This window comes from Lipomyces chichibuensis (assembly GCF_038497645.1).
Source record: "Lipomyces chichibuensis strain CBS 12929 unplaced genomic scaffold V1513scaffold_58, whole genome shotgun sequence".
Classification (NCBI taxonomy): domain Eukaryota; kingdom Fungi; phylum Ascomycota; class Lipomycetes; order Lipomycetales; family Lipomycetaceae; genus Lipomyces; species Lipomyces chichibuensis.
Window position 1 is genome coordinate 1 of NW_027117510.1, and position 27,422 is coordinate 27,422.

At 46.9% G+C, this 27,422-nt stretch overlaps 10 protein-coding genes across 10 annotated transcripts; 5 read left to right on the forward strand and 5 right to left on the reverse strand.

Moving 5' to 3' along the window:
• Window positions 1-1,422: 1,422 nt before the first annotated feature.
• On the reverse strand, window positions 1,423-2,588 carry V1513DRAFT_453374 (S-adenosyl-L-methionine-dependent methyltransferase). The gene is made up of 3 exons (XM_066899234.1): window positions 2,491-2,588; window positions 2,245-2,395; window positions 1,423-2,191 (listed from the first exon to the last, which is right to left on the reverse strand). The coding sequence occupies exons 1-3, from the start codon at window positions 2,529-2,531 to the stop codon at window positions 1,646-1,648; spliced, it is 738 nt and encodes a 245-aa protein (XP_066750864.1). The 5' UTR covers window positions 2,532-2,588; the 3' UTR covers window positions 1,423-1,645.
• A 2,360-nt stretch (window positions 2,589-4,948) lies between these two features.
• Window positions 4,949-6,971, forward strand: V1513DRAFT_466954 (uncharacterized protein; the record flags this gene model as incomplete). Its single annotated transcript, XM_066900094.1, has 3 exons — window positions 4,949-5,800; window positions 5,839-6,620; window positions 6,678-6,971. Exons 1-3 carry the CDS (start codon window positions 5,269-5,271, stop codon window positions 6,969-6,971), a joined length of 1,608 nt encoding a protein of 535 aa, XP_066750865.1. The 5' UTR covers window positions 4,949-5,268.
• Window positions 6,972-7,920: 949 nt separating this feature from the next.
• V1513DRAFT_427885 (uncharacterized protein) lies at window positions 7,921-8,324 on the forward strand (the record flags this gene model as incomplete). Its single annotated transcript, XM_066896243.1, has 2 exons — window positions 7,921-8,120; window positions 8,174-8,324. The coding sequence occupies 2 exons, from the start codon at window positions 7,921-7,923 to the stop codon at window positions 8,322-8,324; spliced, it is 351 nt and encodes a 116-aa protein (XP_066750866.1).
• Window positions 8,240-9,040, forward strand: V1513DRAFT_453384 (uncharacterized protein). The gene has a single exon (XM_066899235.1). The coding sequence runs from the start codon at window positions 8,447-8,449 to the stop codon at window positions 8,708-8,710; it is 264 nt and encodes an 87-aa protein (XP_066750867.1). The 5' UTR covers window positions 8,240-8,446; the 3' UTR covers window positions 8,711-9,040.
• Window positions 9,041-9,757: 717 nt separating this feature from the next.
• V1513DRAFT_453387 (uncharacterized protein) lies at window positions 9,758-11,207 on the forward strand. The gene is made up of 3 exons (XM_066899236.1): window positions 9,758-10,107; window positions 10,178-10,808; window positions 10,863-11,207. The coding sequence occupies exons 1-3, from the start codon at window positions 9,923-9,925 to the stop codon at window positions 11,085-11,087; spliced, it is 1,041 nt and encodes a 346-aa protein (XP_066750868.1). The 5' UTR covers window positions 9,758-9,922; the 3' UTR covers window positions 11,088-11,207.
• Window positions 11,208-12,039: 832 nt separating this feature from the next.
• On the reverse strand, window positions 12,040-13,566 carry V1513DRAFT_265489 (uncharacterized protein). Its single transcript, XM_066894534.1, has 2 exons — window positions 13,360-13,566; window positions 12,040-13,294 (listed from the first exon to the last, which is right to left on the reverse strand). The coding sequence occupies exon 2, from the start codon at window positions 13,245-13,247 to the stop codon at window positions 12,219-12,221; it is 1,029 nt and encodes a 342-aa protein (XP_066750869.1). The 5' UTR covers window positions 13,248-13,294; window positions 13,360-13,566; the 3' UTR covers window positions 12,040-12,218.
• Window positions 13,567-14,935: 1,369 nt separating this feature from the next.
• On the reverse strand, window positions 14,936-17,457 carry V1513DRAFT_427889 (Mechanosensitive ion channel-domain-containing protein; the record flags this gene model as incomplete). The annotated part of the gene is made up of 2 exons (XM_066896244.1): window positions 14,936-16,732; window positions 16,780-17,457. 2 exons carry the CDS (start codon window positions 17,455-17,457, stop codon window positions 14,936-14,938), a joined length of 2,475 nt encoding a protein of 824 aa, XP_066750870.1.
• Window positions 17,458-18,634: 1,177 nt separating this feature from the next.
• On the forward strand, window positions 18,635-20,089 carry V1513DRAFT_460857 (uncharacterized protein; the record flags this gene model as incomplete). Its single annotated transcript, XM_066899867.1, has 3 exons — window positions 18,635-19,698; window positions 19,768-19,873; window positions 19,934-20,089. 3 exons carry the CDS (start codon window positions 18,635-18,637, stop codon window positions 20,087-20,089), a joined length of 1,326 nt encoding a protein of 441 aa, XP_066750871.1.
• Window positions 20,090-21,477: 1,388 nt separating this feature from the next.
• V1513DRAFT_427892 (uncharacterized protein) lies at window positions 21,478-21,921 on the reverse strand (the record flags this gene model as incomplete). The annotated part of the gene is made up of 1 exon (XM_066896245.1): window positions 21,478-21,921. One exon carries the CDS (start codon window positions 21,919-21,921, stop codon window positions 21,478-21,480), a length of 444 nt encoding a protein of 147 aa, XP_066750872.1.
• A 301-nt stretch (window positions 21,922-22,222) lies between these two features.
• On the reverse strand, window positions 22,223-23,874 carry V1513DRAFT_385496 (general substrate transporter; the record flags this gene model as incomplete). Its single annotated transcript, XM_066895219.1, has 3 exons — window positions 22,223-23,519; window positions 23,567-23,609; window positions 23,664-23,874. 3 exons carry the CDS (start codon window positions 23,872-23,874, stop codon window positions 22,223-22,225), a joined length of 1,551 nt encoding a protein of 516 aa, XP_066750873.1.
• Window positions 23,875-27,422: the final 3,548 nt, after the last annotated feature.

The window sequence follows — 27,422 nt, forward strand, 5'->3', positions numbered from 1 at the left end:
CATATATCCGTATATGCTTATAACTTTACTAGTACGACATGAGGCTATATTGTATTCTAGAAAGAACACAAAGGTTGGTCGGACTGGTAGGGGAAAAACTAACTACTGGCTTTATCCTTGAAAGAGGACGCGTAACCAAACCAAAAAATACAAGTCAAGCGCCTAAGCGATGGCAAAATGACGCGTAATTAAATTTATGATAAAGATAAAACGCGTTTTGGACGCGTATTTCAGGTTTCAGGGTAAGTCTATATGGCGGTGCACAAATTGGTACGAGATGAAATTTTACGCCGTCCCAAAGAGGAATAGCGCATATAAGCTCCATGAATCTCCTTAATTATTGCTAAACTGCAAAACGTTAATGTGAATACCGTATATATGTTCACGAATGATTTCAGTTGGTGCATAATCGGGACGGATTTGGGACCCGGGTTTTAGGCTCCAAGCCATTTTAGTTGTATTATAGCTTAGAGACGCCACTGAGAGATAGCACTTATGCGTAGAGATGGGAACAGCTTGAGTTCACTCGACTTCGTCAAATCAAGTTCAAGTTGACGCACGACGCAAACTACTCGAAGGGGTTGATTTCGAGTGAAATGAACTCAAGTTCCAATTACACCAAGTTTTACTTATGCACTGATAGCAAAAAGCCGCTCGAATTGACTCGAGTCAAATGTCTCAGAATCAGAAGCTACTATATTATTTATTCCTCAACTTTTTCCTCGTCGGTTATAGTATCAGTGTGAAACGACGGGACGCGTCTCGGTTTTCTGTGCCGCGCACTGGCAGTTGGCACTGGTTGGGGCTGATATTATACCGTCAGACGGTAGGACGGATCATAGCGCATGATATCCCACAGAATAGGCGGATGTTCCTCTCAAGCAGAGCAATTTCTAGCAGATAACCTGGAATATAGCGACCCGGAATTTCGGATGCTGCGAAAGCTCCGGCCTCAAAGCAATAATATTCGATATTCGATTCGCAACGCAAAGTGGTGCGAATAATTATTTAATATGCGCAAATTCGAACATTCAAAGGGTTAGTTAAACTCACTCCGCCGTCAGAAGGGGGGTGCAACTGCCAGGAGGAATCAAATGGAGTTGAAGAGGAAGGCTCATAATGAGTTTTCTGATGGAGGCGCGTAGCTCGTTAATGCTCATCTAGTTATTTGATTGCGATGGCATTATCCGCTTGTGGGAAGCGTGATGGATGACAATGCGCCGGATTCAATCACACCAATGCGTCCCTACCGGTCAAAGATATGGAAGGTTTATTAGCTGACGAAAGCATCAATGATCCATCTAATGCTCTATTGCTAGATGCACTGACTTATTAAGCATTTGAGGCATTTAACTTGGTCTAGAAAATCAAATATTATGTTATTTGCTCCAGTTACGAAATTGCCGGGAGAAATTCTACGCCGTAGGAAAGGTTTATTTTGGCCGGAAAGCTTCATCTACCACCTAATTATTCGCAGGATACATCGCAAAATTAAGACTATTTTGATTTTCCCTTAGAGTACTTGGTCGTACACTACGCCCCTCCACTGCAAGGCAATCTACCAGCTTGAAATAAGCTGATTATATACATATTTCCGAGAACAGACTGATACTAATTGCACCAACGTCACCTGTAGAGTTTATTCTTACACTCGCTCTCCTCTTGCGAAAAAGAGCTTCAGCTCTATCTTCATTCCACGCGGTCGAATCACGATCGGCTCCTCCAGCAGAGTGTGGTCAAAGTTACCACCCACTCCCGCCGCCGCAAACATTTGATTCACGGTCTCTTTCGTAAACCCGGCATGTCTAACTGTCTTCATCGCATCCTCTCCCGCAAGCTTATGATAGTCCTGAGATAGGCCAGAGTCTTCGTTGTGGGGATAATGACGCGACTGATTATCGATCACAAAGAGGACGGCGTGTTTCTTTAATCTCTCGGCCAATCGTGTGAGCGCGTAGGTAGGGTCATCCATGTGATGCAACGCCATGCCTACAACTATCAAATCGAAGTTGAAATACCGGGAGTCGGCGAATTGGTCCGCGGGAGCGTTATCTTTTTCAGTCAAGTTTCCTAGTAGCGCGGACATTTTTGCGACGCCGGAACCTAGAGTGTCAGCGTGGGCATTGTATTTGGCAACCATTTCCTCGGAGATATCAACGCCAATTATCTCTGTTACAAAAGGTGCCAGAGCCTAGAGTTCGTTAGATCTGTAAGAGAAAAAGGACGCTTGAAGATCATAATTACCCGTGATATCACTCCCGTGCCACATGCATAGTCTAGAACTTTGACAGCGCCGTTCCAATCAATTCCGATCCAGTCCCGCCGGACTTGGACAGCTTCTGTCAGTGACTTTAGACCCTCTTCCAGGTCCGTGTCGTATGTGGCGGCTATTTGGCTGAGATAGACCGTCAGTAATTTGGAAATGGTTTTCAGCTCAATAGATATGATTTGGTCCTAACTACACAATGTGAAAATGACGCGAGGACTTACTTGAAATGTGCTCTGTTTTGAGCTGCCAAGTCTGATGCCATTGTCGTAGAGTAGTGTATGTAAATAAATCGTGCATGACTATTGGAGATTGATACCTATCTTAGACTACCGCGGCAAAATGAAAGTAAGGGTTATGACGCGGGACAAATGACTCGCTAAAGTTAGTAGTAACTTACTAACCCAAATTTATGCCCCACAGGTCGTATGAACCGGTGTAACTAGGACATTCTTATATTTATATGTGTGATCTTGTCACTAGGTCCTTTAGAACCATATCACTAGAACATTCCAAAACTCAATTACAACTCATTGCGCGATCTCAATCCTATTTAGAGGACCTTCTTATACAATCTACGATCGTAGGCAGCTCTACATATATCCACATGAACTTCGCCGCTACCATCTTGAATTACTGAAATTATCAACTAGCTGGCAATATTATAGATTTTATAAGATAGTCGGCCTAACTTTTGGATTAGTAATGGTGTGAAGTTCAATTAGCTGTGGTGGATCCTTTGATCTTAACAGTTTTATAAGTGGAGAATGACGTAGACGGCTGCGTTCACTCACTGTATTGAGCCGCAGGCTCGAAATCTATGGACCCCGGATATCAGGTTCGCCAGCTGGTTTGGCCTCTGAAGCGATTGCCGCTCTTATCTGGCGAAAGTGAAAGTGATGTTGTCCACACTACGCGTCTACAACCTGCGCAACTGGCTCTCTATACGTCGGGACATCACAAGGTTTTTGTCTAATTTGGGTTGATGGCACCGAAGTGTCAGAATGAGGCGAAGACATCAGAAACCGAACTAAGTCCACGCTGTCAAGAACCAAGCCACTCGGTCCATTAATCATCCCAGTGACGCCTTATCGACAGCCGTCAAGAGGTGAGTTTTTGACAGCCCAAGGAAAGAGGTTCGGAATGTGATTAGTCAACCCGAAGTACTTAGTCTGCCTTTACAAATCCGACTAAATATGTACTCGAAGATCACGACAAAGTATATGTGCAAAGAATACGTAGATAACATAAATGACACGTCAAGGACATGTACCGGTCCAGCCACTGCAGCGCTTCATCTATGGCGATGACTGTTGTTCATTACAAAACGGGTGACTCCTTAAACTATGATTGAATTTCAAGTCATTAGAGGGTACAACTAGGTGTAGACACCTGCCCAATGGCCACAAACCCAAGAGATTTTTCTGGCTCAAATGGTATGTGTGGCCTACATACAATCAACGATATGTGGAGATTTAGAGATTTGTTGGAGCAGTGATGTTGAATATGAGTGTCACAACCCCACTCATGAAAATAAGAGCATTATCCACATATTATGTTAACTGATAATTGTCAGCGCCTAGTCAGCAACAGCAGTCTTGACCTTCTCACAAAGAGTCGCACTTTTTTCTCCTGTGTCGGCAATATTACTGGGGAGCCCCATCCTTCCTTCTGGACACTATTCATCCTCGCTAGCGTATAGATCTTCCAAGCAGTATTGTTTGTATCGGGTGACTCAGGGTTCAGTTCGGCCTGAAGCCTGAACGGCTTTTTTCCATCGATTGTTAACACTCTCATTATCGTTTGGCAACAAAGATGGATGATATTAAGGTGTCGTCTTTGGTTGAAATGTCCTTGTGCTAGGACAAAGGATAACGATCGGCGCGATGGCTGCAACTTCTTGATGGAATGTGCGGCTCAGGGTCTAATTGAAATGGAAGCGGCGACTTTATGATATTTTCTTGAAATTTTAATTTCTACTTTGCTGGATTGTTTCTGATCCACGGAAGAACTATCCAGTATCCACTGCTACGCTGGCTCATGGAGATTGATGGCTAGTGCTGGGACAATTTAAATGTCATATGCCGATGTGCTTTTGCTCTCCGTGTAACGGCAACTATCGACGAAGTTACTGCTCTGACTTGACTTGCAAATTTTGTGGAGCATGGTCATTCAACATTTACGGTTATTTTTCTTGATTTTTCTTATATCAGTGATTATTGATGGAGCGAGTGGGGCCCTGCAATATATCCTAATCTCGCATGCATCAGAGCTGAGAATTTTCTACTGCACGGAAGACATGAAAGCTCAGATTGTTGCTTTGTATCGGCAGCAGTTAGGTGTTGGCCTGATTCCTGCGCCTGTGGCTAGCTCGAGTCCATAGACGAGGTGGCAAACCGTTGCTAACCAATGCAATTGCCAGGTCCTAGCTTAGAAGATGCCAATGGTATCATCTACTCTGTCATGACGATTAAGCCTGTGCAGGACCACAAGAGCTGGGTTCGACATTCTGGAAATCTAGGCAACCCTGAGTGCTGCTTCTGGCCCCAGAGGACATCGCTAATCGCGCTCTTCTTTGATCGCCTCTCGGGCTCTCGGAATTACCTCGGAGGTAAATCGGTGAGGGCGGGTGGCGATGGGCGCGCATTTTACCGGTGTCTCGATTATGCTCACGGGGGGGATGCCACGAGGAATCGCAGTTCGGGGAACCGCGAGACTATTAACACATTTCGTGTCGATCGTCAAGTCTGGCCGCACTCGACGAGTGTGGAGTGCAGAGTCTTGCCGCTCTCAGTACCCTAATCAATCCCTGGCCGCGCACTACAATGAACGCAGATCATCATGCGGAGCAGAACTGGTCTCACGAGTAACATAACTCTCCCTTAACACCTTTGGGTACCATATCTGTAAGATGATGTCTAAAGATTGGCACGAGCATATATTTCGCCTACGCCGCCCGCCCGTCAATTCTCTGTTTCGCTACGTATATTTGCTCACGCACAATGGCAATCAAGACCGGTATCGCAGAGGTTGAGTTTGGCTCTAACCCAACCTTCCTCGTGCCTACGATCACTGATGGCCCCAACGGGGACTTTGGCACCGAGCGGTTGACTAAGAACGCCAAAACTGGGGCCGAGATCAAACAGAGTCTGCCACCTCTCCAAGCAATCATGGCATACCCTAAAGCGATATTCTGGTCCCTGATTGTTTCCATGTGTGTTGTCATGGAAGGCTACGATACCATTCTGATCGGAAACTTCTATGCCTATCCTAGCTTTGCTAAAAAGTATGGCACATACTTCCCAGGCCTTGGCTACCAGTTGACGGCTGCCTGGCAAGCTGGCCTGGGAAATGCATCTGGCGTCGGTGCTTTCTTCGGTGTCCTTGCGAACGGCTATCTAGTCGATTCCTTCGGACACAAGCGCGTGCTCCTCGGTTCGCTCGTCACCTTGACCTGCTTCATTTTTTTGACATTCTTCGCGCCGAATGTCGGGGTCCTTTGCGCCGGCGAGCTCTTGTGCGGATTGCCATGGGGTGTGTTTGCGTCGACGGCCCTGCTTATGCCTCGGAAGTATTACCGCTTTCCCTTCGTGTCTATCTCACCAGCTACACTAACATGTGCTTTATTACCGGTCAACTGATTGCTGCTGGCGTACTTGAGTGCCTGGTCCACTTAAATTCGGAGTGGTCTTATCGCATACCATTTGCATTACAATGGTTGTGGCCGGCTTTCTTGTTCCCTGTTCTACTGTTCGCGCCTGAATCTCCGTGGCACTTGGTCCGCAAGGGCCGATTAGAAGAAGCGGAAAAGTCCCTGGCCAGACTCCAAAGTAAGTCGGCCAATATTAACCCTAATCAGACTCTTGCGACGATTGTGCACACCAACAAGCTCGAAGAAGAGCTCGCAATCGGAACCTCCTACTGGGATTGTTTCAAAGGCTTCGAACTACGTCGGACAGAAATCGCCTGCGTCACATTCGCAGGACAAGTCCTCTGCGGGCTGAATTTCGCGTACAACTCGACCTACTTCTTCCAACAAGTTGGCCTCTCGACTGCTCAAACCTACAAGCTCAATGTCGGCGGTACTGGCCTTGCCCTCTTTGGCACCCTCATCTCGTGGTTCCTCCTGATGCCTAACTTTGGCCGCAGGACCATCTATGTCTGGGGTATGGCCGCCATGGCCGCGATCCTTTTCGTTATCGGTATTCTCAATGTTCGCACGTCCTCCAGCCACATCGCTATGGCCCAAGCTGTGCTGACTCTGGTCTGGACATTTATCTTTCAGCTCTCAGCCGGACAGCTTGGCTGGGCACTCCCCGCAGAGATGGGCTCAACCCGCTTGCGACAAAAGACCGTCTGTCTCGCCCGCAACGCATACTACATTATCGGCGTCGTGGCCGGCGTGCTCTAGCCGTACTTCTTGAATCCAACCCAATGGAATCTCAAGGGTTACACGGCCTTCGTGTGGGGTGGAGCCGCCTTGCTGACCTTTAAATGGGCATACTTTCGGCTGCCGGAGACTAGGGGACGGTCGTACGAAGAGCTCGACATACTTTTCGCAAAGAATATTCCGGCCTGGAAATTCAGCATGTATCAAGTTGACGCTTACGACGAGCAGCAGACAGTGCAGTTGTCGGCAAATGACCCGGTCATGATGACGGTCACTACTGGGGAGAAAGAAATGTTGGATAGAGTTTTCTTCTAGGTTGTGTGCAGCGTTGGATAGAGTTTTCGTTGACTATGTCGACAGCTTCCTGTCTCTCATCCCGTCGATCATCGCACAACAGCTATTGTCGTCGAGGATAATCGCACCCCGCACCCGGACTAACAGGTCAGAGATTAGCGGCATGTGATATTCGTTCGTCACCGCGACTTTGCTCAATGCGCGGTAGTCCATCACGGGTCATAAGGCCTTGTCTTTCTTCGGAACAAAGAATAATGGTGCCCTCGTTTGTGATGTCGATTCCCGGATAAACCCTTACGCGAGATTGTCACCCATGTATTCCTTTGTGTCGCTAGGTCCGGGCTAAATATTAATGCACTAACTTAAGCAAATACAAAAAAATTAAAAAGAAAAAGTGATTGAAAAAAATTGCTTGAATTTGGAGTGATGATTTTATTTAATTTTACGAAACACACCTCTAATGATAGGGTTTCAAAAAAAAAAAAAAGGGGCAGTCAACTAACTTTTAGATCGACGCCAAACGATATGTCGGGTAAGGGCTGTTTAAGAGTGTTCGAATGCACCTGAAAATGTCAACACAACGAAATACCATCTAGTCGCATATAATCTGGATGGTATCAGATCGAATAAAAAGTGAACAACAAGTAACCCACAGCAAACGATTTAGGATGGGGTGTTGACACCCCAATTGTCAGTCATTTTTAGAACTGTCAGCTACTAACTGAAGTCGTCCGAATCGAAATGATATGTTCCGGTCCAATAAATTCTTAGAGCTTTGAGGCAAACTGGCGCTTTCATCCTCCTCTGCGACAAAAATCAAAATGAGCATCTACCAACGGTGCGGGATCATCATCCCGATCGATCGCGAGACGGATTCGGCCAGCGATCGCCATGGCACGTGCACATAGCCGAATCAGCATCATCCCCAGCCAAGAAGCGGCATAAAGGGAATACAACGAATAGCTCAGCCATGTCAGCTCAATCAATACATCTTGCGACTATGGCTTCAAGCTCCCTCCTTCTTCACCCTGAAGGTACAGAAGACCAATATCAGCATGCTTTGAACTTTCTCATGACCAACGAACCGGAGCAGTGTCTCGAAGTGCAGTTGCCACTCCATAAATATGAAGAGCTGGAGCGTTACGCAGATAGCTTGTACGGCGAAATAAAGTAATGACAGAAATATTCATTCATTTTTGATGCAATTACTAACCAGCTGATAGGTATCCGTACGTTGACTACGACACCAACACATCGACGGCAATTATTTACACTGCCCCTGCGCCGCTGCATGGCATGGTATCAGCACAGCTACAGCACCTTATTCAACGAGGTGTTGAAATGGCACTCATCCAGCACAACAAACTAGCCTGATGGTGGCCTCGTTTACTTTTTAACCAGTGAAGAAGTGCTGACAGTTGCAAACGGGATTGTCGGAGAAGTATGAAAATCTCCAGAACGACGCTTACCTGTGGCTAAAAGGTGCCCATTGCCAGATGGCAATTATTATCTGTCTTCAGGAGCAGCCAAAGTTCAAATACCCTTCGAAAGTTGCGCACACTATTTCTCTAGATACCTATGACGTCTTTAAAACAACAATGGCGACAATGGCGGACACACTGATCGAAAATCCATTTGGAGGTCACACCTGGTTTGGGCAGCTCGCCGAGGCCTTCGCAATAGTATATAAAAGGGCCGAGGATGGATGCATCACTCAGAGTGAACCGTATGTGAGTAATCAGATGGTTATCCTTTACTAGATTTGCTCATTGATTCAATAGAGGCTGGTACAGGACGGGACTTTCCTCGTGCAAGATGAGGAGTTAGACATCGGAATCACTCTCGGGGACGTACTCCCAAGGGATGAGATGGCTGCGGCCGATATCAGAGCGGTGCCTATAAAATTTGTCACAGAAGATATAAGTGCATTGTTGATGGCTGGAGCAAGGCGGACGGCATCTGTCCGCTTTCGTGCCCTAGTTGCTGAGTAAGTGGTTTGATATAGTTAACGTGATCGGCAACGAGCGGTTCCGTGCTCACAAAAATCAGCGCTCTTATTTTCAGAACAGTAATCCACAGCAACATTATATCAGTTACAATAAATAAATAAATTATTCTCTCTCATCTCCCAACTCCACTTTCAATTTTTCGCCCCCGCCATTCGACCATCCGCTTCACATCCATCAACAATTCCCTTATTTCTCAATTCCTTGCATTTCTTGCCAATTTTTTACTTTTACAATTTTTAACTTTTCGAAATAAAAAGCATATTGCGAGCTCTCATATTATTGCAGGGACCAGTCGTTACGGTTGCTGTGTTCATAAGGCTCGGTTGGCTGCGGCAATAAACTCCCTCTACTTGACAGTCGGTCGCGTTTCGAGTCAAGTGATACTTGGACCCGCCATGACGTTGTATCAAACGCAACAACGCGGCCTTGTGGCGATGCAGGAACTGTGAAATGTCCGAAATGATCCGTATTAATCCATAACCTTGCCCATCTTTTGATTGCATCCGGGGCATGGTAAATGTAATTGCGACCCCAAGGAATAATTGCCTCACCTAATACGGCGGTGATACAAACTTTTGATAGTCTGATTCGCTGGTTAGCAGTAATTTCGTGGAGGGGTTTGTCCTTGACTAGCCCTAACCCGCAATGCTCGTCTTGAAGTGACAAGCGTCAACTGCGGCTCGAGCCTCAGCAATTATGACGTCAGAGAAGTGGCAGGTTCCGAGGCAGCTCAACCCATTTGTTTTCATAAGTAGTGCAGTCCGAATTCAAATCACCAACGTCTCCCATCATCATAGATTTCAGCATTGTCGTCCGTATAAACCGTAGCAAGCCAGAAGCGCTTTTTAGACATTTAGCCACGTTTGACACATCAGTCGTCATCCATCGCCTTCCAACTTTAATTTTGAGTTACCAGTCACGGGATGTGATCGAGTTCCTCAGCGGCATGTATATAGCCCACATATGGCAACGAGAGCCGCTGAGGTCGCGTTGTCTGGGGGAGCATTACGGCAAAGGACATTCATGGAAAATTCAGAATTACTAAACGCCGTGAGGCGCCCGCTTTCACCAGATTCTGAAATCGAGATTCCTGCAAGTAGATCGGAGTTTGTACGCGTGGTAGAGATCCTTGAAGAAGAAGGTGTGAAGTGCGTGCATATTACTATAAGCCAGTATCATTGGCCTTATTACTGCAAGGTTTCTGACATAAAAGTTTAGATACCCTAGACGTCAGTACGATGGTGTTCGACAAGCTGCAATCGTTTCCGCTGCCCCCAGTCCGCTTCATGGGGAAATGGTGGGTCAGCTGCTTAACCAAATTTCTCGCGCAGTTGACAGGACGCCAGGACTGAATGAAGACATCAAAGATCGCGTTTCCATTGCAACAGACATAAGTAATACCACGGACACCGGTGCAATGCCCACAACGCGGGATTGGGATGGTGCCATACGGTATCTTACCACAGAAGAAGAAACGGGTCCCAGCCACATGTTGATGATTGCGGTCGAAGTAGTCTTTGCACAGACTTATGCGAGCTTGAGAGCGGCAATTTCGTATTCAGTTTGTGCGCTCCGTTGCCGAGTGGGAATTGCAATGTGCATTAACGAAGGAGACCGTGGCAAACGGCCATCATCGAAATATTATGCGACGATTGAGGAGAAAAGGGCAGCAATACAAGATGTGGAGCGCGCCCTACGGTCTCAATTGCAGACCAATCCATTTGGACCGCTTAAAGTGGGGAATGACACCTGGTTTGGCAAAGTCGAGAAAGTAGTGCTGGAGACCTACCGCCTGCAAAATGAGGCCACTCCACCACCAGATACTCTCCTCGACCCCACACGCTCCTTTGTAAGTGGTTGCAAACAATTTATGCAACAATTCTGGCTAATGACGAAATTATAGACCATTGTCGATGATGGCGGATTCGTTGGCGGCCAAGTTCCGGCAAATCTGGCGGAAATCACACTTAGCGATTGTATCCCGACGCACCTGATAAGCGGAAACAATATTGAAGCTATTCCTGTTAATTTCTTCCATCAAGACTGGTTCGAAAACAGTTTTCGCTCTTCCATGCTGGAAACCGCAATGAATCGTGTTAAGAAAAAGTGTAAAGTTCAACATGTCTAATTGATATCTGTGAGGGAGTCGTCTTATATCTCATCTTTGACCTGTCGGTATTACCCGGACCCGGCGGGAGTATAATTGTCCACTTGGGTCCCCTCCTTTTGCAGTTTTTCTTTGTCGATGCTATATTTATTAAAAAGTAGTTATTGTTAGTCTTCGATACACATTTTTCATTCCTCACCGTAAGGTTTTGACATATCTCCCGTGGGTCCACGTCGCTGTGGCAAGAGACATGTATATCGTTTCCAGCAGCTCTTGCAGTCTTGTGGGATATCGCGATCGCGACCAGACTAAATTGAAATTTTGAAATTGCCGAACGATAGATCCGATGCCAGATGGCAAGGAGACAAGTCTTAATGTGCGCTACTCACCGGATGGGGTACTTTAGCAGGCTCTTGTTTATACAACCTCTACCCTCCTGGCGCGTAAGGTACTCCCTGATTTGCATTTGAGAAGAGCGCTGCCGGAATGGGACCATGCGTTGTGTCAGGAAGAAGGCAGGACTGGCAGCAGCGTAGACAGTTGGAGATATTTATAATCAGACAAGGCGCTCTTTTGTGTTTGTCCGCGATGTGTCCGACCGTGAGCGTGAGGATTTGTTTAGTGGAGATATTGCCTGTCCCGTCGCTGACGCACGGCGCAAGAACAAGTGCTCTAGAAACTTCTTTCGACTCTGCATCATGCTGCTTGGTTCCGCACAACTGTTGCGCATTTATGGCTGAGGCTTTGATGCGCCGGATCGCGAGTCAACGACGGTTGAGATTCACTACGGTCTGATGGCTTAGCTAGCGAAACGCACGACGACGAAGACTCGGATATCGACGCATATCTCAAGAACGAGCAAAGAGGTAGAACATGGCCGATGAACAAACGAAAGAATAAGCTGTCAACTAGACAGCAAATAGTAAAATACACAAACTGCTGCTTTGCGATAGTTTGTGTTGGGAACTTGGTCATGAGTTTGAGTTGCTTCAACCAAGTCGCGAACTAAAGTACGACCGGTGGTGGTGCTAATTTATTGTCTGATCTCAATTCCATTAGTGTAAATTCTTTACATAGCTCAAATATTTCAAAACTTTTCTCTACGAGCGCTAGTCATAAAGCAGATCGCGCCCGCTCTCCATACGAGCCTCTCTAATCATGCTGAGATAAATTCTCCAAATCGATGTCTATATAACTTGCTTCCCACCCCACAACTCCTCCCAAACTCTCACAAAGCCTTCTACTAGCCAAGTTGCTACGACTAACATCGGCATGTCCGTACTGCACGGGGTTCTTCCCCACTTCGCGGAGTAGTCGTCCCGCTACATATTTCGCCAGGCCGCGGCCACGATAAGGCTCCACCACATAGAGTGTCATGAGAGAGTAATCGGGCCCGAGGAAGCACCACGCCACGAGTTGTGACGGAGAGTCTGGAGACGTGAGGTATAATGTCCGGTGGGGTAAGGCGCGCAGCGTGGACGGCTGGCGGGGAATGAGTGATGTCGAGAGAATGAGTGCGATGTCGTCTTCCGTTTTAATATCGGAGTGGAGGGTCACGTTTGATGGGATGCTGATCTCTGCTTCTGATAAATTTGTGGTGCCAGGGGGGAGCATTGGTGATGCAGAGAAGATATACTTTAGCCAGTCTGTCTTACGATTGAACGGGACTATTTCGGAGAGCGCAGAGCTGATGATGTGATGGGTGCAAGCGAGTCGGACGACAGAGTCGAATGGCCAACCAGGAGCAGAGGGAATGCGATGCGTGTGTAGAAATTGGAGGAGTGATTTGAGATGCCTTTTGAGAACGGCTCTATCGAATGTCGAGAGAGAGTTTTGAAATGCGAAGCCGTCTTCTGCTGCAGATTGAATCGAGGATGCTGTTGGTGGAAATGGCTCGGGTAGTGGGAATGTGACTCGTTGACATAGAGAGTTGTAGATCCATACTTGAGCCTCGCTTTTGCGAGACCTGTCAGAAAACAAAACCGTAAAAACGCCTGGATCGGCTAACGACGGAGGCGATGATGGGGGGAAAGAGGCAGCGAAAAGCACATGACGATCAGGTGTGTTGAGCCCACTCTGTAGGCGGTGACACAGCGGCACGGCCTGCGGAAGGTGTGGCTTCAGAACACGAAGAAGAGTGTCAATCGTAGAATGCTCATGGAAAGTCACCTCGGAAACCATAATGCGGCCTCTAGCGGTTTGGCAGCGGTTGAATACTTTTCCTTAGGCTGACAATCAATAAATCAATATCGCCGCCCACTAGCTAAGTCTCGGCGCGTCAACTGAACCTTACTGAGAGCACCATCCATTTCGATGCAATTAGGAATAAAAAGGCGCTAAAATACGGACCTAGCCTAATCGAACAACGGGGAAAGCTTGCAAAATCTTGGGCAACGTGACTCATAAACATGATAGGGTGTTCTCATCGAAGACATTGTCAGCGGCTCTCATCCACGCGGAATTTTTGGTATCTTCAATCGCAACCCCAACCCTGCCATCTCGAGGTGGTCAATCGCTGGGAAAGCCGGTTTCAATGAAAATTACGAGGGTTTTGTGTATATAGTTAAGGTGAATTTTGTAAAACTTTAAACGACGACCGGCCCACGACATGTTGTCACTCTCTCGAGATAACTTATACACTTTTTGGACGTATCTCTAACAGAACTAACGAATGGAAATATCACTAAATACAACAACAAGTGAGTACCCAAGAACCGCTAGGACAGGTTCGATGGCAATCGAATGACGAATGTTAAGAGAAAGGTTGGACGCGGTTGTGCGAGACTGCATTGGGCCCCAAACGCGTACGCTTGACCGCCAGTTTTTTTTTGCAACCAACTAATTGATTCTCTGAGAGGGAAGTCAGTTTTCACTAAGTTAGAGCGATTATCCCTAGATAATTTGTGTTTGCATTTATGAGTTTACGAAGTTGTTGCATGACGAGGACACAATCATTGTACGATTTCGGCTTCCATCGCTGGACATTATTGAGCCGATAGAAGGTTATCGAAAATGGGTATTTCATCTTCATATGATGCAGCTTTTCGGAGGACGACATCTAATACTTCATGAACTTGGTTTCAGAGTATTCTCGACTTGTGTAAGATACAACGCAGAGCAGCGTCACTCTCTCTTCAGAGATCCTAACACACGCATGATTTAATTTGAAGACTTCGCTGCGATCAGTGGATTCAACGTTGACAAATAAAGGACAGATACCTTCTTAAGGATTGAGGGCTTTGGCGACGCCAATTGGTCTGTTTTCCACAGATGTACAATGATGCCCCCTGGCTTGTCAGATACGTATCATTTAAAGACTTGTTGTCTACAAAAGGTCCCACGGGAAAGTGATCGGATGAGCTGATCTTAGACAACTTGTGTTTAAATATTCTGCTCATTTGTATTGGGCTACTTTGCAATCCATTCATACACCGGACCAGCACGCAGTATGAGCACTGACATGTACGCATGGGAAGATTGAATCTACCTGCATATGTCCCACTGACCTCGGGCACGGTGTTTGCAGGGGACGTTTGACGTGTTGCAGTCCAATCAATTCATAGTAACTAGCTCAGATGGTTGTACATTAGTCAATACATCTGACATATTCTCTCAAGAATTTACCCTAAATTTGTCGTTCGGTCTGGCGGGCACAGGTTTTATGTCTTCCTCTGTCCTACTCTGTCTGCAGATTCGATACGCAATATCGACGGAGAGGTGTTGAAAGATATTGTAAAGTATTTTGGACGGTCTCTAACTGTTATTGGATGGGAGAAAATGAGACTACATCTCAAACATTTTGCTGCCTGTTACATGTCACATACCATACTCATTTAGTCAATTCGCCAACTGACGGCTAGTCGGACTTCTTATGGTTCTGGACTCTTCTCGCGCGAAATTTGTGGGGACAATATATCCTTCTCGCTCGTAATGTGTGGAGACAGCGTTGCTCCTGCAGCGCCAGGTTTCCTTCGTCCGGTGGTGGTAGTCTGCCGCCTCACTATATCTTGCGACCCGACGATCTCTGTGTTTCTTTCTGTAATGCTGTCTCGAGGACCATGGGATAGCCGCGGGGAGTTTGTCAATACGACGCCAGTCGACTTCCGCGATACCGCGCTCACGTCTGCATCTGCAATGGCATCAGCCGGCTGGGGTTTGAATTTCAGATCGTCCTTTTCCTTCATTGCCTTCGCAAACCTTTGCTGGGCATCTTGATCGGAGATCATGACGGAATATGTTGGCTGACCAAAGCTTCCCAGGGGAGGGTCACCGACATTCGGTGGATATAAAGGCACTTTCTTGCAGGCGGCGATCAATTCGCACATAAACTTGTTTTGGCGTTGGATCCGCAAAGTTTCGTTGGCCATGTTTGACTTGTGCCGGACAGTAAATCGCAGTTCCATTCGGTCGAGGGCTGGAATGTCGGACACGGCGATGTTGACTTCGGGGTAAAAGTCGCGGCTGTTGCATTTGACAAAGTTCACGAGCTCCTCGTGCAGCACTTCAATATCGTGCATTGTTGTGTCGAAATGAACTGGAATGGCAATGACTTCCTGCATCGCAAGCGAACGGGAAACATTTTCGACCCAGAGGGTGTTAAGCACGCTGTTCGGGACCTGAACATTCTTGTTGTTGTCAACTTGTCGAAAAACCGTATACAAGAGAGAAATGTGGTCCACGATATATTTGTTGCCGGTTATGTCCACCCGATCGCCGACATCATAGGGGTGCTTAACGAACAGAAAAATGCAACTGCTCAAAAGCTCCGCGGCAGTCGTGGCGAATACGAATGACATAGAAAGTAGAACAGTTCCAGCCGTGGCCAACATCGTGCCAAAGTTCTGGTTCATAAAGGCAATGAGGATGAAAATTGCCGCACACATTGCCACAGCCGTCAACACATTGTCGAGGACATTAATGGCGCTGTCGACGTCGTGCATGCTCCTCGAGACGGATTTCTTCTCCCTGCCCAATTCGAGAAACACAAAAACGATCTCATCCAGACTCACATCGCCATTGCCGTCCTTGTCGAGCATTCCCATGCACTCTTCTGCAAACTCACTTGATTCGTCAAGGTGCGCAGAGACAACCTCCCGCAAGTCGTCAAGATCAAGCTCAGCCTTGTCCTCGGGAACCAAACTCATCCAGATGCGTTTTGCCATTGCCTCGGAAGTTACTCTGCGTTCCAGAGCCGCCGTAACTATCGCTTTGGAGCTCTGAGGCGACAAAATTTTATTGTTGCCAGTAATTTCGTGTGCAACATTCCCGATCGCAGAGGTGAACCTGTCACCCACGCGGCCGATATTTCCGATAATCTTCATAGTAGTAGATTGACCATTATTTCCACTTGGAGTTACAAGCTCTGAAGCAATGCCGGCCAACATCAAGTAATCCTCTTCAACAAATTCCGGACAATACAATGGGAATAGTGTACGGGATATGTCAAAAAGCTTCGTGAAGAGATAGATATTTCGCTTGTACTGCTTGATACGGATTGCGAATTGCTTCCTATGGTAATTGACAGATATAAGCTGAATGAGAAAACGCTCAATGAGTAATACGGTTGACCCGACGAGTAGTGCAGCTAGAACACGATCCAGTCTAGTCTCCCACGACTTTGAGGCCCTGTCATTAAGTCGCCGTTGATCCGGATTTCCGGTCATAATCTTCAAGCCGTTAGTACGTCATTATTTGCAAAGTCCCAAGCACTTACAGGAATGAAGGTGATCCAGCTGACAAAGGCCCATGAAACTAAAGTTATCGGCATTTCCAGCGCCATCAAAATCAAAGCAAATCTGGATACGCTGTTTTTGATGATTCCGACAACTGTTTCAAAGATTATTGGCAATATTTTGGCAAAGAGCTTTGCAATCCACATGCTGACCCAGACGATCTCCACCCAGACAAAAATCCAGACAATACGCACGCCGCCGAGCGACGCGTCTGTCGCACCAAATGCGCCAACAAATATTGGGATTGACAAAATGAGGCCGAGAGGAAAAATATAGATCATATATCTTGTCACAAGTGAAAAACTCCAGACCGCTTCGTAGACACGTCCCAACCAAGTCAGTGAGCCTCCCTCACTGTACAAACCCGATTCTCCGGCCGAGTAATTCCGCAGGCGTCGACGGCCTTTCTGCCGAATAGACTGAGGACGATGGATTCCAAAATAACCATCTTCGTCGTCAGGGTCGTCGGAGGATGTTCTTTCTTCCATGCTCGATGCTGCGCGTGAGTGTTGCGGAGCCAGCTCCGACATTCGAGAGGCAGCATGCGACCTCACAGGACTCGGGGGAATGTGGACAATGTGCTCGTCAAGTTGTATTGACCTATTCATAAAGCTGCTGCTTCGCACGCGAGACATGCGGTCATTCTCAGAAACGCTCATCATGTCGTGAGAGATTGATAAAATCTAGGCTAAGGAGTGTAACAAGTCAGGAAAGACGGCTTTGAAGGCAGCAACTACTTTGAATGATCCAGGCTCGATACTAGGAGATTAGCTTTGTTGTAAAGAGCGTAACCGGGCCACTTGAAAAAACGGCCGGTGAGAAAGCGAGCTGAGTACCGTCCAAAATCGTAAAATTTCTATTTTTAAAAAATAAAGAAATTACTTGCATAGAGCCAAGTGGCTTAGAGGGAAAATGAAACACGTAAACATAACTTTACTCTGGCTGTCGCTTGTTGACAGGGAAATGATTAACGCGATGACTGGGGCTAACTGGGGCTAGTAGGGCTTGGAATGATTGCCAAATATTTGGCAACCAAGGCAACCAGAGTGCAAACTTTGACGGTAACAATTCTTGCATCATTCTGGCAGTTCTGCTGGGTTCTGATTTCGAAAACTTAGAGAATAATAATTACAGAGGAATGACCGGAATGACCGGTAGTGGACCAGTTTTTGCTGTACAAATCGCGACCAAACTGGAAACTAGACAGTGATCGCCACTTAACTAAAAGATATCTTTGCTTTTATGATTGTTAGCAAAATTCCATTTCTTGAGATTAATTATAAGTTATCCTTGACTTAGCCGTTGATGAGTCTTTGAAACAGATTTTCTTTCGAAGACCCTCCCCCTGGTTCCTGAAATTCATTCCCGCGTGCTTTTCCGAGCAAATCCGATGATCAACTATTTACCCGGCTCGACCAACAAGGTCCTGCCGATCGGTGACGACCCACTTCACTTCAACACGGGCCTTGCAATTACTTCCCTATCTTGACTTCAGATATTATAGCTATTGAATCCAATCGATATATATATCAACATCATAATTTACGTTCAGCCCAGTCGATTGATGGAGTACGCACCAACGAATTAAAAGTGAACCGTGCTTGGAATGTAACATTCTGTGTCGCTCTTAGCCTGCATTGCCATTTGAATTCAAGGATCAGGGGTTTTTCCAACTCCCAATACTAAGATGGGCTTCAGAGGCTCAAGCGATGGAAGTGTCCTTAGACGCCTGGCAGTTGAATAGATTACTATTGCATCAAATTGACTTGGTGGAATGATTTGTGTGTTTTATTCTGGATTCCTTCCATCCTTACACTTGAGTGTCCTGATATTGACATGTATCGCAACACAAAATTCCACTCACTCAGTCACCAGCCGCATCAAGGACGCCGTTCTCTTCAACTGCTGCAATCTCAGGTCAATGGCCCTGTTCTATACCTCAATCCTACTAAGGCGCGCTTCGCATATGATAAGTCGGAAGTTTCTCCAACCGTTCCCAGCGCACACCCAACCTGCCCTGAAGCTCCAGCCATGACCGGCGTCAAAAAAAACTTGAAAGATCAGCATACACAGCCGCAGAGACGCGCACGCGATATATCTTTCGAATGGAGGTCCCGTGACAACCGCAAGGGCCGCAGCCTCCTCATCGTGCACCTTCCTGGAAAAGAAGCTGAGGACGAAGATTCCCGTTTTCTCGTCCCTCAATCCACTGCTTCAGTGCATCATATTCTTAGAAATATCCGTCTCATGTTCACATATTTTCCGTATTGGGATATCTCATACCTAGTCGCTTTCATCTTCACATTTGGTTCCGTGGTCTGGGTCATCAACGGATGCTTCGCATGGTTACCTTTGCAAGATCCTGAATCGGAATTTAAGTATGAGGGGCTTTTTGGAGTTGGCGTTACGGCATTTATAGGCGCGACCCTGTTCGAGTTCGGTTCAGTGCTGCTAGTCCTGGAATCGGTGAATGTGAACCAGGAAGGATGTTTTGGGTGGGCCGTTGAGGCCGCTCTCCAAGGGAATGGGGAAATGGGCAAGAGCGATGGCCAATTGAAAGTTACCGCTAAAAGAGACGAGCGGGATCATCACTATAACAGAAACTGTTTACTTAAAGAGCTTAACCGGCCGACACCACCGACATCCTTGTCATCATATTCTCTAGACAGCCCCGAACGTCAATCCTGGCAATGGCTCCCTTCCTTCCATGACTTACGGACGCACCTACTGCACGAACTCGGCTTTCTCGCTTCTGTTTCCCAACTTATTGGGGCCACCATCTTCTGGATTTCGGGATTCACTGCTCTACCTGGTATACACAACAAAATGAGTCAGGGGCTACTAGACGGCATATACTGGACACCCCAGATTGTTGGTGGGAGCGGATTCATTGTCAGTTCGTATGTTCTCCTTTCCCTAGCCAATTTTATCTTTCTTACAGAAGTTAACTGACAATACATTATGACCAGAACACTATTCATGCTCGAAACTCAACAGAATTGGTATACTCCGGCTCCTCGCTCCCTAGGTTGGCATGTCGGCCTCTGGAATCTCGTTGGCGCTTTTGGCTTCACCGTATGTCGTATTTTCATGACCTTCTTCGCAACTTCTTACACAATTTCTAATGCATTCTAGATATGTGGTGCCCTCGGCCTCATTTATGGTAGCTCAGGATCACAGTATCAGGCCGCGCTAGCGACGTTCTGGGGCTCATGGTCATTCTTGATCGCCAGTGTCATCCAGTGGTATGAGAGTCTTGGGAAGTGGGTTGTCGAGCATGTTACAGATTGATGTTTGAATATAGGCGAAGTGCAGTTGATGGCTTCGCTGCGAAGGATGGTCTATGTAAATACTCCTAAATCTGATCCATCGTTATGGATGCCGCTGTTAACAGCAAGAGCTGCGGTGCTACACTACCCAGGATCACCGGCAAGCAACCACCTCAGTGGTCCGATTTTTTGGTTGACAATCTTAACGCAAAGGAAGATAAAAATTTTCTTGTTTTTGAAAATGCAACAATGAGCCCTGGCGAAATGTATCGATACCATTGGCTCCAGGATGGTAGAGTCATTGTGTTCTCTCCTTTCGCGAAGAACGTCAGTGCACGTCCCGGTTGCAATACGGTCGTCGAGAGGATACAGTCAAATTCAAATACTGCTGTTGCCAAGCGGGCTGGCCAACGTCGGGCTCCGGTTTGATATTGAACGAGCATGGGACCCCTAGGCGGCACCAAGATCACCAACGAATTCAAAAACATCCAATTGCCTATGCGGAGTGAGATCGCCGACAGCTACAATAGGCACTACTGGATGTACAAGACGGACCACAGCTTGCGCCAGATAAGACTAGTTGAAGCAAACGAGGAGATGATGGATGGAGCGCAGGAAGTCAGGTCTCTGTCTGTTTCAGAAGTCATAGAATTGTCGCATGCATTTCGAAGGGAATGAGTTCGGGTTATGGCAGCGGGAATTGTCGTGCAACTGCTCGCACGCTTCCTCGCACAGTACAGGGCTCACGGCCTACTGAAGGACATTCAACGAAACAGTGATGGCTGCACCTGTGGATCGATTGAAACACAAATCTCACTCCCTCCGCAATATCTGCGGGAAGATACGGAGGACTATCTTGAAGTCACCGGGACAATGCGTCCGCGAATCTCAAGTTGGATTCTGGCATCACTCTCTGGCATGTAGAAAGACCACGAATCTAAAGAGCATCTTGCCGAACAAGCCAGCTTTCTCCCATCCGTCTTTCAAATTAAGAATGAATGAAGACGTCTTCGACTTCTCTTCGTTCAGCCACTTCTTGTCGGGGGCTTAAAGATGAACTGAATAGCATTCCAAATATCATCAGTCTCAACGTCATTATTGCTACCGTCAATCTATACACGTAAGCTTCTCTTTAGCTTTGCGCAAGCTTGATCGATTTATCAAGCGAAATGAGGTCATAACCGCGCATGTGAACGGCGGATGAGATGGCTGTCACTGATGAATTGTAAACTCTATAACAAAGTCCACTCAACACCCAGTATCATGACAAAGTAAATCGCAAAACAATGAGAATAGACATAACTAACACTACATCTGGAAGAACGGAGTGGAGAAAGGAGCGGAGAAAGGGACGGGAGGTCGGAAGAAATGCGGCTTATCGCGGCACCCAGCCGGATTGGAGATCGCTCGTCAGGCGCATTCCTGCGATCCTGACACCATGTCCCTGACACGAGCGCCATTGCGATCCTGACACATGCTCGACAAACGACGTACGCGCCGTTTTTCCTGCCCCTGTACAAGGGTCCCCGCTCCTGCCGTAGTAGCTCCGGGACGGCCCATGCGCGCATTTCCCGGTGCCACGAACCCGCTGTGCATTTCTCTCAGATGGCTGCGCACCATCGTGGTTTCGTTGTGCACGCAATGTGGGATGCCAACCATGGTGCACAATGGACAGGTAAGGGTCCTGTGCGCGACCACGGCGCGCCCTTCAGCATCCAGGACAATGACCCCGTCTCCTGACGGCACGCTCCAAAGGGCCTGAAATGGAGGCGAATGTTGAGGCGAAGGCGAAGACGAAGAGGCCGCCGGCGGGGCGTCCTGGTTTTGGATGCTTTCATATAGAGTTGAAATCATATCTCATTGGTGCGGCCATTGTCTCCAATGGTGGTTATCAACTTACGCTCCAGTTCTAACTACATGAGAGTAGCTTATACAGCAACTGCCAGATTCTCTCCGATGTGTGATCCAATGAGCTGAAGTCTAAATTGAAAGTCATCGGTAAGCCATTATCCAATAATTCCCACGTCGGACGATGATTCTTACTCGTCCACACCTTGAAATCCCGAACCCAAATAACGGGAGGCGCAAGGCTCACAAGGAGTGAAGGCCGGAGATGTGTCGCGGAGAAGCGGCGTATGAGTTCCCGCTAACTTCCCTAACCCGCTGTGCCGTCGAATAAGGTTTGTGAGACAGCGGGTCTTCCCATATCGTGTCTCCGGCCGGGATGAATATTGACTTCGCCTTGCTCGAAGTCTTTGGCCAGCAAATCCAGGCGGCCTGAGTAAGTGGCACCTGTGAACGACCGCCAGAGCTGGTCTCCGTGCTCGAAAATCTCGTCCATTTCCTCAAGTGTCCGTTGCTTCGTCTCGGGTATTTGTAACCACACATGAATGCAAGCGGCCAAGTAAATGGCCGCAGAAATGAAAAACAGGCCCCAGCGAATCTTCTGCCAGACTGATAACACGCTTAGTGCCCATCCGAGGTTAATGCCGTAGTGGGTTGAGGTCGAAAGCGAGACAGCTTTGCATCTGACATGCAGCGGGATGATTTCGGGAGGATACAACCATTCGATGGGGCCCCAGGACATAGCGAATGAGGCCGATATTAGATACAGGCTCGCCTGGATGCAACGGCTCACGATAGGTTGGTCTACAATTATCCACGTGTATGGTTGGTCTAGGTCTGGGTTTGGCTCACCAAAACGCATAAACAGGCCGCCACTGATGCAGAACCAGAATGCCAGACTGAGAGAACCAACAAGCAAGGACGAGCGGCGACCCCAGTGATCAGTCCACAAAATCGTCGGAATAGTTGCGACAATAAAAATAATATAAAAAATCGACGTGGCCAAGCGCGGATTGGAAATCCCGGCAGACTCGAAAGCCAGGATGATGCCGTACAACATTACAGTGACTCCGCCCAGCTGTGACCACCCCTGAACAGCCATGGCAATGAACAAGCGCTTGCGCAGTTTCTTTCCAAAAAGTTCGCGGTAAGTATTCCATTTCTCATCGTGTTCGCGAGCCTGTTCTTCAATCTCTTTGTATTCAGCCAGTACCAGCGGATCGTTGGTGTCGCAGTCTGGTGTGCGCAGGAATGCGAGTACTTTCAGTACCTCGTCCCAGCGATTTTTACTAGCCAGCCATCTGGGTGATTGAGGGAGCCAAAAGAGGCCCATAAATAGCAAAATACCCGGAATAGCCTGGATTGCCCACGGTAACCTGAAAACGGCCTGCGAGTTAAGAAACGAACATCCATACTGGATGAAATACTGGATCAGGATGCCCCATGCAAATCCAAAGTGCTGGAGTGCGACTATTCGACCGCGGATCCTGCGGGGGGCAATCTCGCACTGGTAAACGGGCACAAGGACAGTTGTTATGCCAATGCAAAGGCCGGCAAAAATACGGCCAATCACAAGCATTGCAACACCGGTGGACGAGGATTGCAGGCTGCACGAGTTAGCCGATTAGTAGATACGACGACCGCAAACACCCACCTTACGCCGATGCACCACAGGACTGCGCCCAGCTGTATGGTGACTTTAGACCGTTAATAGTTCATATTTGTTCCAGTTAGTATAACCTACCGATCACCAAGAAAAGAAGAACGAAGTGCTCCGGCGAGCGAGCCGGCCGCAATGGCACCTGTGATCGCACCTTGACGTATTCCAAGAGGATTGCCGTAGTATTCTTTATACTGTTCCGTAGCCACGATGCCGGATACGGAGGCGATGTCAAATCCGTAGAGCAGACCGGCGAGGGAAACAAAACTGGAGATTGTGTAGACATTGAGTAGACGTACCATCGGGGCCCAGAATTGCAAGAGCTGAAGCAGCTGCGGATGTTGGATTGCGATTTAAGCGAATCAGGCTGAGATTGGCATTGCTGGCCTGATTGCAGCGAGACAAGAATTCGGTGGGGGGGTTTAGAAGAGTTACATGCGGCGTGCAAGAATTGAATTCCTGTGTCAATTGCCGATCAGACGAAGAGTCGCCGTGACAGACGAGCCCTAACCCCATGAACAATACTATGGGATGGGTAATTGCGCAATTCTAGTAGGGTTAGGGTACTACCGCGTTAGAACGACAAGCCAGAGTATCATACCAATTGGGAACTGAAGCACTTGTGCTAGTTCACTAACTAACTGGATGACTTCACGTAGAGCTTTTGACGCGACCAGACCCGCAGATCCGCAAAGTTTGTGCTTACGTAATGTACTGGATTTAATGATCAGTTATTTTGATGCCAGTAAGTAGGGCTGTCCACGGATGACGGATATGGCGGATTGTATCCGCCAAAATATCCGCCTCGAATAATTATCCGTCAAATCCGCCATCCGCCATCCGTCTTGACGGATATGTGATTAGCAAATTATGTATTGTTAGTACGACGTGGGAGTTGCGCTTAAAATTTCCACAGATTGGAAGATCCACAATATCGATATCTAGGATTACGTTGCTGAGCCTACAGGGTCATCGCTGTATATTTATTGTTCTCTTCATACTGTCAACAGCTATATCAAGCTATTCTCTATACATATTATCCATCAAATTAACATCCTCATTGTTTCTCCGTTTAATGAGTGTCTACGAGCACCCAATAGGTCTCGGCCCGAGTTGAACAGCCATTACACGGAGACTTCTGACGCGAGAATAGCAAGATAATCCCTTGCTGCCTTGGCCATTTGTGGATATTCATCTTTATGCCTTCGCCACCAGTCGCACAACCAATTGGCCTGCTTGGTATCACTTACAATGACTCGCGGTGTGTCCAAATATCGATCTATATCAGAAACTTTAGGCTGTTCCAAGGGCCGTAGCCTTTGGAGCATCCTAGACTCCAGGTTATTGTCCTCTATATATAATTACTGCGAACTGTGTTCAGAAGATGTAGCTTCCCAAACTTGATAAGTTAAGTGAAGTTCACTAAAGGCCGTGGAAATTACAAACTTCTTTCCACTTATGCCTCCTTGGAGGAATTCTATCAATCCAGAGAGCAAATATCCGAAGCCTTGCCATTGCTTCGTGATTGTCGAAGGCCCATGGATCTCGATTGCTCATACTGTCACAGGAAGCATGAGCCTCTTCAGTATCGCCGGATTTTAATGCTTGAAAGATATCCTTGACTTTCAAATTGAGTATATGCGCTAAACAACGAATATAGCTAAGCGAATTTCTCTTGATACTGGAATTCTTCGGTAAGCCAATTTCCAATGATTCCCAGGATTGGGAGGTGTGTCCACATGTCTAGTGATGAACCGATCCTGTACAACCAATGAAAACATTTCTAATCGATAAGTAAAAAGCCAATAAAAATAATCGTATTACAAAGAATCAAGAGAGAGAACTCAAGCATCCGAGCCGGAAGTACGTAGCCTGTTCCGAGGTCCGATGACGGCGGATGCGCCGACCATTGCTGATGCGGCTATGGGCTAGTCAGTAATCAATGGCGGTACGACACACTCAGAGATGTCAGAAAGCAGTTGAGGTACGATACCCTCAGGAACTGGAATATTATTGAGGCATGAAGGAATATTCAAGGATTCCTATATTTTCCAATTTCAATTCCACAACATATACAGCAGATTAAATAAGGACAAGCAAGTCTAGGGCTGTAGATGATATTCGACTTGCCGAATATTATTTGACCCATTATCGGCAGTCGGATACGATATCGGCCAATCCCCCGACGTCGAATACCGATATCGAATATTATTCGAAGCATTCTTCGACCGTCGAATCGAATATTCGACATATCGTGCCGATATTCGATATTCGACATAGTATTACATAATCAACCGTAGAGAAACGAATTCATTGGGGATTTAAGCTGCAAGAATCACTAAGCCTTCGTATACAGACATTTGCCAGTTATAACAATAGTTGTCCGATTTGGTCGGCGTCAAGGTAAAACCTCGACTTCACTAATATCAATGAAGGAATCGAGTTCTCTTGGACCGAATATGGGGTTATTAGATGATGGCCCAGGAGTTGGACTATTGGACAGCTGATCTTCCGGTAAAATTTCACTATCGTAGCCGTCATTGAGGGCAAATAGTTTTGGCGATACCCTCTGGATTCCATTTAAATATGAGAGTCAATAAGCGCTGGATACTCGTATACAAAGCTATAGAAAAAAATTGAGAGCTGGTAGAAGACTTCGGGTCCGAGAATTAGATATAGGTTGCGGCTTGATAACTAGGCTTTTATAGGATATGTTTTAACTCATTTAAGATATCACGAGATTGGCGCCGATATATTCGATCGAATACGAATATTCGAGCCGATATTATTCGACCTAAACCAATATTCGAATGCCTTTCAAAAGTCGAATATCGAATACGAATATTGGGAAAACCTGCCGATATTCGTATTCGACACAGCCCTAAGCAAGTCTATTTATTTCATTACAAATGACGAAAAACCCGAGCACCCGAGGTGTAAATGTGTCGCGACAGACCAAGTCCCGCTCAGCGATTCCTTCGGACTAAAAAAGATCAGGGTCAGCAAAAGGATATACTAGTTGATGCCGTACCTACTCCATGTAGAAACTCAAAATCGATCATTTAACGACTTTCGCGGATTTGGCGGATATCCGGCAGATATGAGTATCCGCCAGGCTTTCAAAAGGCGGATCCAAAAGCAGGTACGTATCTCCCAACTTCAAAAACGGATGGCGGATGCGGATATGGAAACTTTTAGCCGGTATGCGTATCTGCTGCGGCCCTATAAAAACTGTAGGCGGCAACTGCTCAGAGAAAGCAAATATTTCGGTGTGCACCATATGCCTAGAATATCCTATCGAAGATGCTACTGACAAGACATTAGTCAGTATCTGTCAGCCCTTGGACTGTAGTAGGGATGGACACGATATCGGCGATATCGCCGTATCGTATCGTCGGCGATACAATATCGTCAGAGGGAAACTTCTGGCGATGTTTTAGGCGATAAGAGACTATCTTGCAATTCCAGCCTCTGAAGTGATTATTTAGTGGCGGAAGAGGACTGCTAGGATTAAGAGGGCAGTCAATGGAGTCAATGAGAAAGCTTACTTTACTTGCAGACCACTATTCAACTGCAGCTGAATTGTAATTTTGTGTTTTTTTAACTCAATTTATTGTCAGTCCTCTACGTGTGCATTTCAGGGCGGACAATGAAGTCACGTGTATGACTATACGATTTTTTGCGAGGAACCAACCTCAGCGCTCGTATAGTTAATCGTAAAGTTTCACATGGACTCGTATAGTAATCGTATTTGACTTTACGAATACGAATAACGATTAATCGCAAATCGTATCCAACCCTACTTGGGAGGTTGATTCCCATCATCCCTTTCCGCCTTGAGCGGGCTCCC

Excerpts from the sequence above, each read along its gene's own strand:
- V1513DRAFT_453387 (XM_066899236.1), top strand. The coding sequence starts at position 9,923 with ATGGCAACGAGAGCCGCTGAGGTCGCGTTGTCTGGGGGAGCATTACGG. Across the intron at positions 10,108-10,177 it reads CTTGAAGAAGAAGGTGTGAA|ATACCCTAGACGTCAGTACG; the intron begins GTGCGTGCATAT and ends ATAAAAGTTTAG. Across the intron at positions 10,809-10,862 it reads TCGACCCCACACGCTCCTTT|ACCATTGTCGATGATGGCGG; the intron begins GTAAGTGGTTGC and ends ACGAAATTATAG.
- V1513DRAFT_453374 (XM_066899234.1), bottom strand. The coding sequence starts at position 2,531 with ATGGCATCAGACTTGGCAGCTCAAAACAGAGCACATTTCAA. Across the intron at positions 2,396-2,490 it reads CAAAACAGAGCACATTTCAA|CCAAATAGCCGCCACATACG; the intron begins GTAAGTCCTCGC and ends GGTCTATCTCAG. Across the intron at positions 2,192-2,244 it reads GCACGGGAGTGATATCACGG|GCTCTGGCACCTTTTGTAAC; the intron begins GTAATTATGATC and ends AACGAACTCTAG.
- V1513DRAFT_453384 (XM_066899235.1), top strand. The coding sequence starts at position 8,447 with ATGGCAATTATTATCTGTCTTCAGGAGCAGCCAAAGTTCAAATACCCT.
- V1513DRAFT_265489 (XM_066894534.1), bottom strand. The coding sequence starts at position 13,247 with ATGGTTTCCGAGGTGACTTTCCATGAGCATTCTACGATTGACACTCTT.